The sequence below is a fragment of the Salvelinus fontinalis genome, chromosome 5, assembly GCF_029448725.1.
Source record: "Salvelinus fontinalis isolate EN_2023a chromosome 5, ASM2944872v1, whole genome shotgun sequence".
NCBI classification, from domain to species: domain Eukaryota; kingdom Metazoa; phylum Chordata; class Actinopteri; order Salmoniformes; family Salmonidae; genus Salvelinus; species Salvelinus fontinalis.
Genome location: NC_074669.1, coordinates 25,632,077 through 25,645,878, shown reverse-complemented (window position 1 = coordinate 25,645,878; position 13,802 = coordinate 25,632,077). Strand labels below are relative to the sequence as shown.

Genomic DNA, 13,802 nt, shown 5'->3' with positions numbered 1-13,802 from the left:
ACACTTAAATACAGTATCTGTACTACTTAATGATCTTTGATGGAAATCCTGTTCTTCAATTAGCTTTTATAGCATCGATTTTTCACCGATCTATAAAATCTCTGTCCTGGGCTGGAGGGGTAGAGGAAGAGAGCGAGAGAGGCAGGGAGGGAAAATGTAAAGAGAGGGAGTGAGAGTGGGAGGAATGAGGGTTAAATATAGCCCAGGTCCATTAATGCTGAATGACGTGTTAGCCCCTCACCCTCCACTCATCCCACCTGTGAACCCTGGAGCCACTCACGCGTGTCACACTCACTCATATCCCCCCTCTCAACGTGAGCGCACCGCTCTTGGGGGGGCATCAAATGACGTTGCACCAGCACTTTGGCCAGGGCTGCGGAGCGGAGTACCCACCACCATGCAGAGCCACTGCTGCTGAACAAGCTGTCAGCTCCAGAAGCGCCGGGTGCGTTTAAAGAATAATGTGGCTGTCAGGAGGCCTCGCATCTCCCCAGGCCCGCAGAGGGAGGGAGGGGCGCTGCAGAGGCCCACTGCTCCGCTCTCAGGGCAGCCAGGCTGGGGCTCACACTCCACTGCAGCCTGCTCTGCTCTGGTAGGACCAGGGAAGCACACTCACTGCCAGAATCTCAACTATAGAAGATTATAGTAGGGTCTCACTGGTGTATTTAAACTGCACCTAGTTTTGGCTGAAAGATGACATAAACATGACTGCTGCAGTTTACACAGCCCATCACCCCGGCAGAGCTTCTAGCTTCTCCCTCGAGTGTGAATTTCTATTCTTTCTTGTAATAATGAGTGTTTTGGGGAATTTCTGAAGGGTATTGATTGGAATCCCTAAAACAAATGTGTTCAAGCTGTTGTTAGGGCTCTGCCTTTGTAGAGGCAGAGCGAACGAGAGATCTCCGGCATCTGATTGGCTGTGGAGAAGTGGTCTCAGAGACTTGTCCAGACATGTTCAGTCAGAACAGAGCTGATCTATAAAGTGTGCCCCTGTCTCTCTCTCCCCTCAGTCCGAAACTATGACCGCACCTCGGTCAGGAGCCGCTCCTTCAGGCGGTTGAACCGTGCTTTCAGTGTCCTGCGGAGGACCAAGAGTGGCACTTCCGTGTCCAATGAGACCGCAGAGGAACAAGATAATGCCAGGAACGCCAGTGTGCCCCAGGAAGGTATGTGTGTGTTCGTTTGAGTGAGTGGTTGTGTGTTTTCTTTTGTGCACTATATGAAACGTTTGTATGCTGTGTGTCTATGTCTATATTGTTTTGTCAGTCGCGGTTGTGTTTAAATCAGTATGATGTTGGTGATCTCTATGCTGTGTCTGCAGTTTCTGTGATTCTCTGTAGAGGGTATGAGACGTGTGTGTGTTTTTGTGTGTGTGTTTTTGTGGTGTGTGTGTGTGTGTGTGTGTGTGTGTGTGTGTGTGTGTGTGTGTGTGTGTGTGTGTGTGTGTGTGTGTGTGTGTGTGTGTGTGTGTGTGTGTGTGTGTGTGTACGTCAGTACTTGTGTGCATGTGTGTGGGTGTGTCCGTGTGTAGGTGCATGCCTGCGCTTGCATGGATTTTTGTGTCTGTGTTTACTTGAATGTGTTTGTGTGCGCCAGTGTGTATGTGTTTGCGAGAGTGTGTGCCTGTGTTTGTTCGTGTGTGTATGTGCGTGCATGTTTGAGCAGTTCCTTTGGCTCTGTGCTGAGGGTGACACGGCTGGGTAACTGCTGCAGCATATGTTCCTTTAATAATTCAGCTGCACATTGTGTAAGAGTCCTCTGGTCCCCAGAACAGAGCAGAAGATAGTGATCAGATGGGAGAGTGGGAGCCTGGGGCTCTGTGGGCCAGGCTGGAGGAGAGAGAGTAGGAGCTTCAGGGGACAGGGACAGAGAGCTGCTGGACATAGTCTGGACTATACAGAGTATACAAAACATTAAGAACACGTGCTCTTTCCATGACATAGACTGACCAGGTGATTCCAGGTGAAAGCTATGATCCCTTATTGATGTCACTTGTTAAATCCACTTCAATCAGTGTCGATGAATGGGAGGAGACAGCTGAGTAATGGATTTTGTGTGTGCCATTCACAGGGTGAATAGGCAAGACAAAAGATTTAAGTGCCTTTGAACGGGGTATGGAGGTAGGTTTGTGTCAAGAACTGCAACGCTGTTGGATTTTTCACGCCCAACAGTTTCCCATGTGTATCAAGAATGGTCCCCCCCCCCCCCCCCCCCCCATAGGAAATCCAGCCAACTTGACACAACTGTGGGAAGCATTGGAGTCAACATGGGCTGTGGAATGCTTTCAAAACCTTGTAGAGACCATGCCCTACATTATATAGTATGAGCCATGACTAAAATACAGTATATACATATAAAGTGGGAAAAACAGTATGTAAACATTATTCAAGCAACCAGTGTTCAATGAATTCTTCTGAGATGCTCTTCAATTTTTATTTTTATTTCAACACTCCATTACATAGGGCAGTAATCTCTAAAGTGCAGGGAAGGGTATCAGGTGGAGGCCGGCTAGTGATGACTCTTTAACAGTCTGATGGCCTGAAGATAGAAGCTGTTTATCAGTCTGTTGGTCCAAGCTTTGTTGTTTATTTGGATCACCATTAGCTTTTGCAGAAGCAGCAGCTTCTCTTCCTGGGGTCCACAAAAAACACAAAACACTGATACACTGATAGACAGGGACAGTCACACAAATGTAAAATACAATGATATACCACCCAAAAGTAAAACATTGTGTGTGTGTGTGTGTCAGCGTGTCAGTGTGCGTATGTGTTTGTGTGTTTGTCCCCTCACAGTCCCCTCTGTTCCATTTCCTTTGATGCAGCTGTACTGTCTCCTCCTTCTACAGTTGAAGTCAGAAGTTTACATACACCTTAGCCAAATACATTTAAACTCAGTTCTTCACAATTCCTGACATTTAATTAGAGTAAAAATTCCCTATCTAGGTCAGTTAGGATCACAACTTTATTTTAAGAATGTGAAATGTCAGAATAATAGTAGAGATAATTATTTATTTCAGCTTTTATTTCTTTCATCACATTCCCAGTGGGTCAGAAGTTTACATACACTCAATTAGTATTTGGTAGCATTGCATTTAAATTGTTTAACTTGGGTCAAATATTTTGAGTAGCCTTCCACAAGCTTCCCACAATAAGTTGGGTGAATTGTGGCTCATTCCTCCTGACAGAGCTGGTGTAACTGAGTCAGGTTTGTAGGCCTCCTTGCTCGCACACGCTTTTTCAGTTCTGCCCACAAATTTTCTATAGGATTGAGGTCAGGGCTTTGTGATGGCCACTCCAATACCTTGACTTTGTTGTCCTTAAGCCATTTTGCCACAGCTTTGGAAGTATGCTTGGGGTCATTGTTAATTTGGAAGACCCATTTGTGACCAAGCTTTAACTTCCTGACTGATATCTGAGATGTTCCTTCAATATATCCACATAACTTATCCTCCCTCATGATGCCATCTATTTTGTGAAGTGCACCAGTCCCTCCTGCAGCAAAGCACCCCCACAACATGATGCTGCCACCCCCCTGCTTCACGGTTGGGATGATGTTCTTCAGCTTGCATGCCTCCCCCTTTTACCTCAAAACATAACGATGGTCATTATGGCCAAACAGTTCTATTTTTGTTTCATCAGACCTAAGGACATTTCTCCAAAAGTACGATCTTTGTCCCCATGTGCAGTTGCAAACCATAGTCTGGCTTTATGGCGGTTTGGGTCAGTGGCTTCTTCCTTGCTGACCGGCCTTTCAAATTATGTCGATATAGGACTCTTTTTACTGTGGATATAGATACTTTTGTACCGGTTTCCTCCAGCATCTACACAAGTTCCTTTGCTGTTGTTCTGGGATTGATTTGCACTTTTCGCACCACAGTACGTTCATCTCTAGGAGACAGAACGTGTCTCCTTCCTGAGCGGTATGACGGCTGCGTGGTCCCATGGTGTTTATACTTGCGTACTATTGTTTGTACAGATGAACGTGGTACCTTCAGGCATTTGGAAATTTCCCCATGATGTCAAGCAAAAATGCACTGAGTGTAATGCTCGTCCTCCTCCTCGTCTGAGGATGAGCAAGGATCGGACCAAAATGCAGCGTGGGTTGACTACATAATCATTTTAATAATAATAACAACGAAGACGAAAATACACTTGAACAAACTACAAAATAATAAACGACGTTAACAGACCTGAACTTGAGAACACATAAAACAATGAACGCACGAACAGGAACGAACGAAACGAAACGAAACGAAACAGTACCGTGTGGTGAACAAACACAGACACAGCAACAATCACCCACAAACAAACAGTGAGAACAGCCTACCTTAATATGGTTCTCAATCAGAGGAAACGTAAAACACCTGCCCCTGATTGAGAACCATATCAGGCTAATTGAACATGAACCCAACATAGAAACACATAACATAGAATGCCCACCCAGCTCACGTCCTGACCAACTAAACAAAGACAAAAACAAAGGAAATAAGGTCAGGAACGTGACACTGAGTTTGAAGGCAGGCCTTGAAATACATCCACAGGTACACCTCCAATTGACACAAACGATGTCAATTAGCCCAATTAGCCTATCAGAAGCTAAAGCCATGACATAATTTTCGGGAATTTTCCAAGCTGTTTAAAGGCATAGTCAACTTAGTGTATGTAAACTTCTAACACACTGGAATTGTGATACAGTGAATTATAAGTGAAATAATCTGTCTGTAAACAATTGTTGGAAAAATGACTTGTGTCATGCACAAAGTAAATGTCCTAACCGACTTGCCAAAACTATAGTTTGTTAACAATAAATTTGTGGAGGTGTTGAAAAACGAGTTTTAATGACTCCAACCTAAGTCTGTTTAAACTTCCGACTTCAACTGTAAATGGTAGCAGGGTGAACAGGCCGTGGTTCGGGTGGATGAGGTCCTTGGTGATCTTGTTGGCCTTCCTGTGACACCGGGTGCTGTAAATGTCCTCGAGGGCTGTAAATGTCCCAGTGATGCATTGGGCTGACCACACCCCCTCTGGAGAGCCCTGCAGTTGCGGGCAGTGCAGGTTCTGTACAGCCCAACAGAATGCTCTTGATGGTGCAGCGCCAAGGCGTAGACCTTACAGTGAAATGCTTACTTACAGGTTCTAACCAATAGTGCAAAAAATGTATTCGGTGAACAATAGGTAAGTAAAGAAATAAAACAACAGTAAAAAGACAGGCTATATACAGTAGCGAGGCTATAAAAGTAGCGAGGTTACATACAGACACCGGTTAGTCAGGCTGATTGAGGTCAGGCTGATTGAGGTACTATGTACATGTAGATATGGTTAAAGTGATTATGCATATATGATGAACAGAGAGTAGCAGTAGCGTAAAAGAGTGGATGGTGGGTGGCGGGACACAATGCAGACAGCCCGGTTAGCCAATGTGCAGGAGTACTGGTTGGTTGGCCCAATTGAGGTAGTATGTACATATGTAAATGAATGTATAGTTAAAGTGACTATGCATATATGATAAACAGAGAGTAGCAGCAGCGTAAAAATAGGTGTTGGGGGGGTCACACAATGCAAATAGTCCGGGTAGCCATTTGATTACCTGTTCAGGAGTCTTATGGCTTGGGGGTAAAAATTGTTGAGAAGCCTTTTTGTCCTAGACTTGGCACTCTGGTACCGCATTCCATGCGGTAGTAGAGAGAACAGTCTATGACTGGGGTGGCTGGGGTCTTTGACAATTTTTAGGGCCTTCCTCTGACACCGCCTGGTGTAGAGGTCCTGAATGGCAGACAGCTTAGCCCCAATGATGTACTAGGCCAAACGCATTACCCTCTGTAGTGCCTTGTGGTCAGAGGCCGAGCAATTGCCGTACCAGGCAGTGATGCAACCAGTCAGGATGCTCTCGATGTTGCAGCTGTATAACCTTTTGAGGATCTCAGGACCCATGCCAAATCTTTTTAGCTTCCTGAGGGGGAATAGGCTTTGTCGTTGGAGTCGTGCCTGGCCATGCAGTCATGGGTGAACAGGGAGTACAGGAGGGGGCTGAGCACGTACCCCTGGGGAGCTCCAGTGTTGAGGATAAGCGTGGCAGATGTGTTGCTACCTACCCTTACCACCTGGGGGCGGCCGTCAGGAAGTTCAGGATCCAGTTGCAGAGGAAGGTATTTAGCCCCAGGATCCTTAGCTTAGTGATGAGCTTTGAGGGTACTATGGTGTTGAACTCTGAGCTGTCGTCAATGAATAGCATTCTCACATAAGTGTTCCTTTTGTCCAGGTGGGAAAGGGTAGTGTGGAGTGCAATAGAGATTGCGTTATCTGTGGATCTGTTAGGGCGGTATGCAAATTGGAGTGGGTCTAGGGTTTCTAGGATAATGTTGTTGATGTGAGCCATGACCAGACTTTCAAAGCACTTCATTGCAACAGACGTGAGTGCTACGGGTCTGTAGTCATTTCGGCAGGTTGCCTTTGTGTTCTTGGGCACAGGGACTATGGTGGTCTGCTTGAAACATGTTGGTATTACAGAGTCAATCAGGGACATGTTGAAAATGTCGGTGAAGACACCTGCCAGTTGGTCAGCACATGCACGGAGCACACGTCCTGGTAATCCGTCTGACCCTGCGGCCTTGTGTATGTTGACCTGTTTAAAGGTCTTATTCACACGTCGACTACGGAGAGCGTGATCACACAGTCATCCGGAACAGCTCATGCATGCCTCAGTTTGGCTTTCCTCGAAGGGAGCATCGAAGTGATTTAGCTCGTCTGGTAGGCTCGTGTCACTGGGCAGCTCGCAGCTGTGCCTCCCTTTGTTGTCTGTAATAGTTTGCAAGCCCTGCCACTTAAGACGAACGTCAGAGCTGGTGTAGTATGATTCAATCTTAACCCTGTATTGACGCTTTGCCTGTTTGATGATTCATCGCAGGGCATAGCAGGATTTCTTGTAAACTTCCGGGTTAGAGTCCCGCACCATGAAAGCGGCAGCTCTACCCTTTAGCTCAGTGCGGATGTTGCCTGTAATCCATGGCTTCTGGTTGGGGTATGTACGTACAGTCACTGTGGGGATGACGTCCTCGATGCACTTATTGATGAAGCCAGTGACTGATGTGGTGTACTCCTCAAAGCCATCGGAAGAATCCCAAAACATATTCCAGTCTGTGATAGAAAACAGTCCTGTAGTTTAGCATGTGCTTCATCTGACCACTTTTTTATAGACCGAGTCACTGGTGCTTCCTGCTTTAATTTTTGCTTGTAAGCAGTAATCAGGAGGATAGAGTTGTGGTCGAATTTACCAAATGGAGGGCGAGGGAGAGCTTTGTGCACTTCTCTGTGTGTGGAGTACAGATGATCTAAAAAAAAAAATCCCTCTGGTTGCACATTTAACATGTTGATAGAGATTTGGTAGAACTGATTTCAGTTTCCCTTCATTAAGGTCTCCGGCCACTAGGAGCGCCACCTCTGGGTGAGTGGTTTCCTGTTTGCTTATTTCTTATACTGCTGACTGAGTGCGGTCTTAGTGCCAGCATCTGTCTGTGGTGGTAAATAAACAGGCACGAAAAATATAGCTGAAAACTCTCTAGGAAAGTAGTGTGGCCTGCAATTTATCACAACATACTCTACTTCAGGCAAGCAAAATCTAGAGACTTTCTTAGATTTCGTGTACCAGCTGTTGTTTACAAATATGCACAGACCGCCCCCCCCTCGTCTTACCGGGGTGTACTGTTCTATCTTGCCGGTGCAGCGTATATCCCGTTGGTAGGATATTCGTGATCGTACCTCGTCTAATTTATTGTCCAATGATTGCACGTTGGCAAGTAGTATTGACGATAACGGCAGCTTTCCCACTTGCCTTCTACGGGTCCTGACCAGGCAGCCGGCTCTTTGTCCTCTGTACCTCCGTCGCTTCCTCTTGCAAATAACGGGGATGTCGGCCCTGTTGGGTGTTTGGTGAATGTCCTCAGCGTCCTCCTTGTTGTAGAAAGAAACTTTGTCTAATCCGAGGTGAGTGATCGCTGTCCCGATACCCAGAAGCTCTTTTTTGCCGTAAGATACGGTTGCAGAAACATTATGTACAAAATAAGTTACAAATAACGTGAAAAAAACACATAATAGCACATTTGGTTGGGCGCCCGTAAAACTGTTGCCATTTCTTCCGGCGCAATTTTATTCCCCATTTTATTGATGCAGTGTTTATTGCAGAGGCATTTAGAATCCATTTCAGATGGATGCAGTATACAGGACGACCCTGGAGAATGAGAGGGATGGACAGAGCCATGAAGAGTAGAATGTAGAGGAGGAGGAGAAAGTGGAGGATGAACCATGATGTTCATGATGGTGATGATGAGGAGTACCATTGGGCTGTGAGTCAGAGAGAGAGAGAGAGAGAGAGAGAGAGAGAGAGAGAGAGAGAGAAGGATCAGAGACCGTATTATTCTCTAAGGCCGTCGTTGAGGAGGCTGTGAGAAAAGATTAAATATTCATAGAATCCCTCTGGAGAAAGAAGAAGGGGGAGAGAGAGAGAGAGGGGGAGGAGGGAGAGAGAGGGGAAGGAGGGAGGGAAAGAGAAAGAAGGAGAGAGAGAGAGGGGGAGGAGGGAGAGAGAGGGTAGGGAGGGAGGGAATGAGAAAGAAGGAGAGAGAAAGAGGGGGAAGGAGAGAGAAAGAGGGGGAGATAGAGAGAGAGAGACAGGGGAGAGAGAGAGAGGGGAGGGAGAGAGAAAGAGGGGGGAGAGAGAGTGAGGTTATATAACCGGCATAGGTCTGTGTGTTAATGTGCTCTACTCCCTGGAAGCAATCTGCGGTGATGAAGAGAAAATATTGACTTTGGAAGGGAGAAATTGCAGTGTGAGTAGAACTAGGGACTGGGGCTATGGAACAAGTGAGATAGGGGGAGAGAGTGGGCCAGAGAGAGAGAAAGATGGAGAGAATGAGCAGGGAGGGAGAGATAGAACCACTGATAGGTACAGAGCGATATAGATAGTATATATAGCACACATTGTCCGAGGTAGCTGTGAGCTGGTTAGCTCTTGGCCCAGACTGTTGGCAGTATTGAACGGACACATACCAGTCCCTGCCTCTCCTATCTAATTGTCCAGTCAGGGTGTGTCTGCTACTCAGAGCTGGGAAACAGAGAGGACAACATACAGGAACAACTCTGTGTGGGAGAGGCTGAAGTTAGACCATCCCTTTGGTGACAGTGGTATTACTTTCACTCTTACACCTGGAAGCTGACACTGTGTGTTTGTGTGAAAGTGCATGGGTGCATATGTGTGTGTACCATATGAGGTTGTGGTTGTGTATTTGTGAGAATCTTAGATCTAATTGTATGTGTATCTGTGCAAACCCTGTGTAAAAGTGTGTGTGATGTTCTATCCACCCAAGCAATAACCTTGTAGACAATTAAATGTGAGGCTTTTCCCAAGCATACTTGGTACAGATGTGACTAATGATACAAACATAAGAAAGGATGATCAGCCAAGTGGATTCTCCCTTTCGGCTTGTAAAGCTTGTATTTGTAACCTGAGGGAGTCGAGAGCTGCTTCAACACCAAACCTCTCTACACAGTCTCTCTGGCTTCCTCGCTCTCTTCTCTTGTTTGCTTCCTCTCGCTCTCCCGCTCTCTCTATATATATATCTGTCTCTCTCTCTCTCTATATATATATATATATACACTGCTCAAAAAAATAAAGGGAACACTTAAACAACACAATGTAACTCCAAGTCAATCACACTTCTTTGAAATCAAACTGTCCACTTAGGAAGCAACACTGATTGACAATAAATTTCACATGCTGTTGTGCAAATGGAATAGACAACAGGTTGAAATTATAGGCAATTAGCAAGACACCCCCAATAAAGGAGTGGTTCTGCAGGTGGTGACCACAGACCACTTCTCAGTTCCTATGCCTCTTGGCTGATGTTTTGGTCACTTTTGAATGCTGGCGGTGCTTTCACTCTAGTGATAGCATGAGACGGAGTCTACAACCCACACAAGTGGCTCAGGTAGTGCAGCTCATCCAGGATGGCACATCAATGCGAGCTGTGGCAAGAAGGTTTGTTGTGTCTGTCAGCGTAGTGTCCAGAGCATGGAGGCGCTACCAGGAGACAGGCCAGTACATCAGGAGACGTGGAGGAGGCCGTAGGAGGGCAACAACCCAGCAGCAGGACCGCTACCTCTGCCTTTTTGCAAGGAGGAGCACTGCCAGAGCCCTGCAAAATAACCTCCAGCAGGCCACAAATGTGCATGTGTCTGCTCAAACGGTCAGAAACAGACTCCATGAGGGTGGTATGAGGGCCCGACGTCCACAGGTGGGGGTTGTGCTTACAGCCCAACACCGTGCTGGACGTTTGGCATTTGCCAGAGAACACCAAGATTGGCAAATTCACCACTGGCGCCCTGTGCTCTTCACAGATGAAAGCAGGTTCACACTGAGCATGTGACAGACGTGACAGAGTCTGGAGACGCCGTGGAGAACGTTCTGCTGCCTGCAACATCCTCCAGCATGACCGGTTTGGCGGTGGGTCAGTCATGGTGTGGGGTGGCATTTCTTTGGGGGGCCGCACAGCCCTCCATGTGCTCGCCAGAGGTAGCCTGACTGCCATTAGGTACCGAGATGAGATCCTCACACTCCTTGTGAGATCATATGCTGGTGCGGTTGGCCCTGGGTTCCTCCTAATGCAAGACAATGCTAGACCTCATGTGGTTGGAGTGTGTCAGCAGTTCCTGCAAGAGGAAGGTATTGATGCTATGGACTGGCCCGCCTGTTCCCCAGACCTGAATCCAATTGAGCACATTTGGGACATCATGTCTCGCTCCATCCACCAACGCCACGTTGCACCACAGACTGTCCAGGAGTTGGCGGATGCTTTAGTCCAGGTCTGGGAGGAGATCCCTCAGGAGACCATCCGCCACCTCATCAGGAGCATGCCCAGGCGTTGTAGGGAGGTCATACAGGCACGTGGAGGCCACACACACTACTGAGCCTCATTTTGACTTGTTTTAAGGACATTACATCAAAGTTGGATCAGCCTGTAGTGTGGTTTTCCACTTTAACTTTGAGTGTGACTCCAAATCCAGACCTCCATGGGTTGATAAATTTGATTTCCATTGATAATTTTTGTGTGATTTTGTTGTCAGCACATTCAACTATGTAAAGAAAAAAGTATTTAATAAGAATATTTCATTCATTCAGATCTAGGATGTGTTATTTTAGTGTTTTTTTTTTTGAGCAGTGTATATATATCTGTCACTCTCTCTCACTCTCTCTGTTGGCCTTGCACTGTGTCTTTGAGAGATTTCCTTCTCATCATAGAAATCAGAGTATCACACTCTCTCTCACTCTCTCACTCTCTCTCTCTCTCTCTCTCTCTCTATTTACCTCCTTCACTCTCTCTCTCTCTCTCTCTCTCTCTCTCTCTCTCTCTCTCTCTCTCTCTCTCTCTCTCTCTCTCTCTCTCTCTCTCTCTCTCTCTCTCTCTCTCTCTCTCTCTCCTCTCTCTCTCTCTCTCTCTCTCTCTCTCTCTCTCTCTCTCTCTCTCTCTCTCTCTCTCTCTCTCTCTCTCTCTCTCTCTCTCTCTCTCTCTCTCTCTCTCTCTCTCTCTCTCTCTCTCTCTCTCTCTCTCTCTCTCTCTCTCTCTCTCTATTTACCTACTTCACTCTCTCAGTGCTGGCTCTACCGCAGCTCCATCACTTGATCCCTGATGGGGAGGTTACCAGTATTAAGATCAACCGTGAGCCCTCGGAGCCCCTGGCCATCAGCATTGTGGGGGGTAACGAGACTCCCCTGGTGCGTATCCTCATCCAGGACATCTACAGGGAGGGGGTTATCGCCCGGGATGGACGCCTGCTGCCCGGGGACATTATCCTCAAGGTCAGTGTGTGTTTTTGTTTGGAGTACGGTGGAGTACTACTCGCCATGTATGTGACTGTATGTATTGTGTATTGTGTTCGAATTTGAATTACATCACAGCTATAGACCTAACATATTACTTCCAAAATGCTCTAAATCAATTTAGAGAAAGGTTGGCAAATAAGCTTTTATTGTTTAAAGAAATTATGAAAGAGATTGGTGTGTTTTTTCACTATCTAATCATTGGCATTGGGTTGTTCAATGACAGGCATTCATTTGTTTAAAATCTATCACTTGATGGTTTCATATTCAGAGAGACAAATAATCATGTTTATTTGCAAAATGCTACATACTGTATCCGCCTAACTCTCAGAGAAATAAGTAGTACAGCTAGGTTTTACAAAGTCAAATGTAACAAATAACTACATTTTTGATAAAGAAATGTACAAATGATACATTTTTTGACATCAATAGTATTCAAAAGTATTCAATATAGTAATATGAGATCTGTAGTGAGACAAACTCATATCAAATATACAGGACACAAATACTCCGTTCTAGCTAAACAGCGTTTGGCAAAAAAATTCTAAAATCTAGTAATAAAAAAATCTCAAAACAGCAATATTCAACATAGCCATGAACATACCCATAAGCAATCATTTCTGATGAAAAAACACAAATGTGAACAATTTGTGGATACAACGTTTTTGGAAATAAACTCTTCAATATAACCTGCAATATAATCTGAGACTTAACTCCACCTTTACATATCTCTCCCGCTCATCTTCAGGTGAACGGCATAGACATCAGCAATGTTCCCCACTGCTACGCCCTGGCCACCCTCAAACAGCCCTGCCAGCTGCTGCGACTCACAGTGCTGAGAGAACAGCGTCACCGCTACCGTTCGCACTCCCACGATGCGGCCGGTGGCTACCTGCCTCACGGCCATCCCCTGAGGGACGACAGCATCCACGTGGTCCTGGCTAAGAGCACCCCAGAGGAGCAGCTGGGCATCAAGCTGGTGAGACGACCACAGGGACATGGCGTCTTTATCTTCCACCTGCTGGAGGGCGGGCTGGCGGCACACGACGGGCAGCTCAGCGTCAACGACCGCGTCCTCGCCATCAACGGACACGACCTGCGCTACGGAGCGCCTGAACACGCCGCTTTACTCATCCAGGTCAGTCTGCAGGGGTCAGGGGTAAGGGAGCATTGGTTGGTTGTCGTTTACAATTCTTGGTAATGGTGTGTGTCTGGTAGTGTGCTTGGTATTTTTCTTGGCTCTGGGTTCCTGGTATAGTATCACTATTAGTGGAGTGTGGTTCTGGTAAATTGCACTCTGTTGGCTGGCTTTGACCCCGTCCATTGCAGTTAATTGTGGTTAATTGTGGTGTGTCTGTGGTCGACTGGGTGCTGCTCTGCTGCTTGGCTGAGGCACTGCTTCCTGGTGGATGCTGGGTAATTGCGGTGGTGTGTTTCTGGTTGACTGTGGGATGTAGTTGTGCTCTCTGGGTTCTTATCTGAGGAGACTGGCTGGCTCTTGAGGGTCTCTGAGGACTCAACATGGCTGCTCACATCAGGCTGTTTCTGTCAGATATTAAGAACTGGCGGGAAACCAATTAAATGAGTCCAATTAAGGCAATTACAAGCTGGACTGGGTAATTTAGGAGTCAGCTCTGCTCCACAGAGAACACAGGCACTCTCAAAAGAACAACTCTGAAGGCTGAGCTGCTGCGTGTGTGTGCGCTTCAATGTGTAATATGCGCGCGTGTGTGCTCATGCGCCTGTGAGTGTGTGCAAGTTCATACGAGTGAATGAGGGAGTGAATGAGGGAGTGAGTGAGTCATTGTGTGAGTGGGTGGACAACACAGAGTAATAAAGAGACTGAGTGAAAGAGGCTGGAGGAAAAGGCTGTAGAGAGGGGAGTCATACAGACCAGGAAGAAAAATGAGGAGATTAAAGTTGGAAAAGGGGTA

General features: G+C 46.5%; 1 protein-coding gene across 2 annotated transcripts in view; it reads left to right on the top strand.

The window, feature by feature from the left end:
* Positions 1-13,802, top strand: part of lnx1 (ligand of numb-protein X 1) — a 58,586-nt gene that overhangs the window by 28,031 nt on the left and 16,753 nt on the right. For both annotated transcript variants that reach the window (XM_055923004.1, XM_055923005.1), the window contains exons 3-5: positions 1,011-1,166; positions 11,642-11,847; positions 12,617-13,006. In XM_055923004.1, coding sequence (XP_055778979.1) covers positions 1,011-1,166; positions 11,642-11,847; positions 12,617-13,006 — 752 coding nt within the window. The remainder of the gene's footprint in view (positions 1-1,010; positions 1,167-11,641; positions 11,848-12,616; positions 13,007-13,802) is intronic.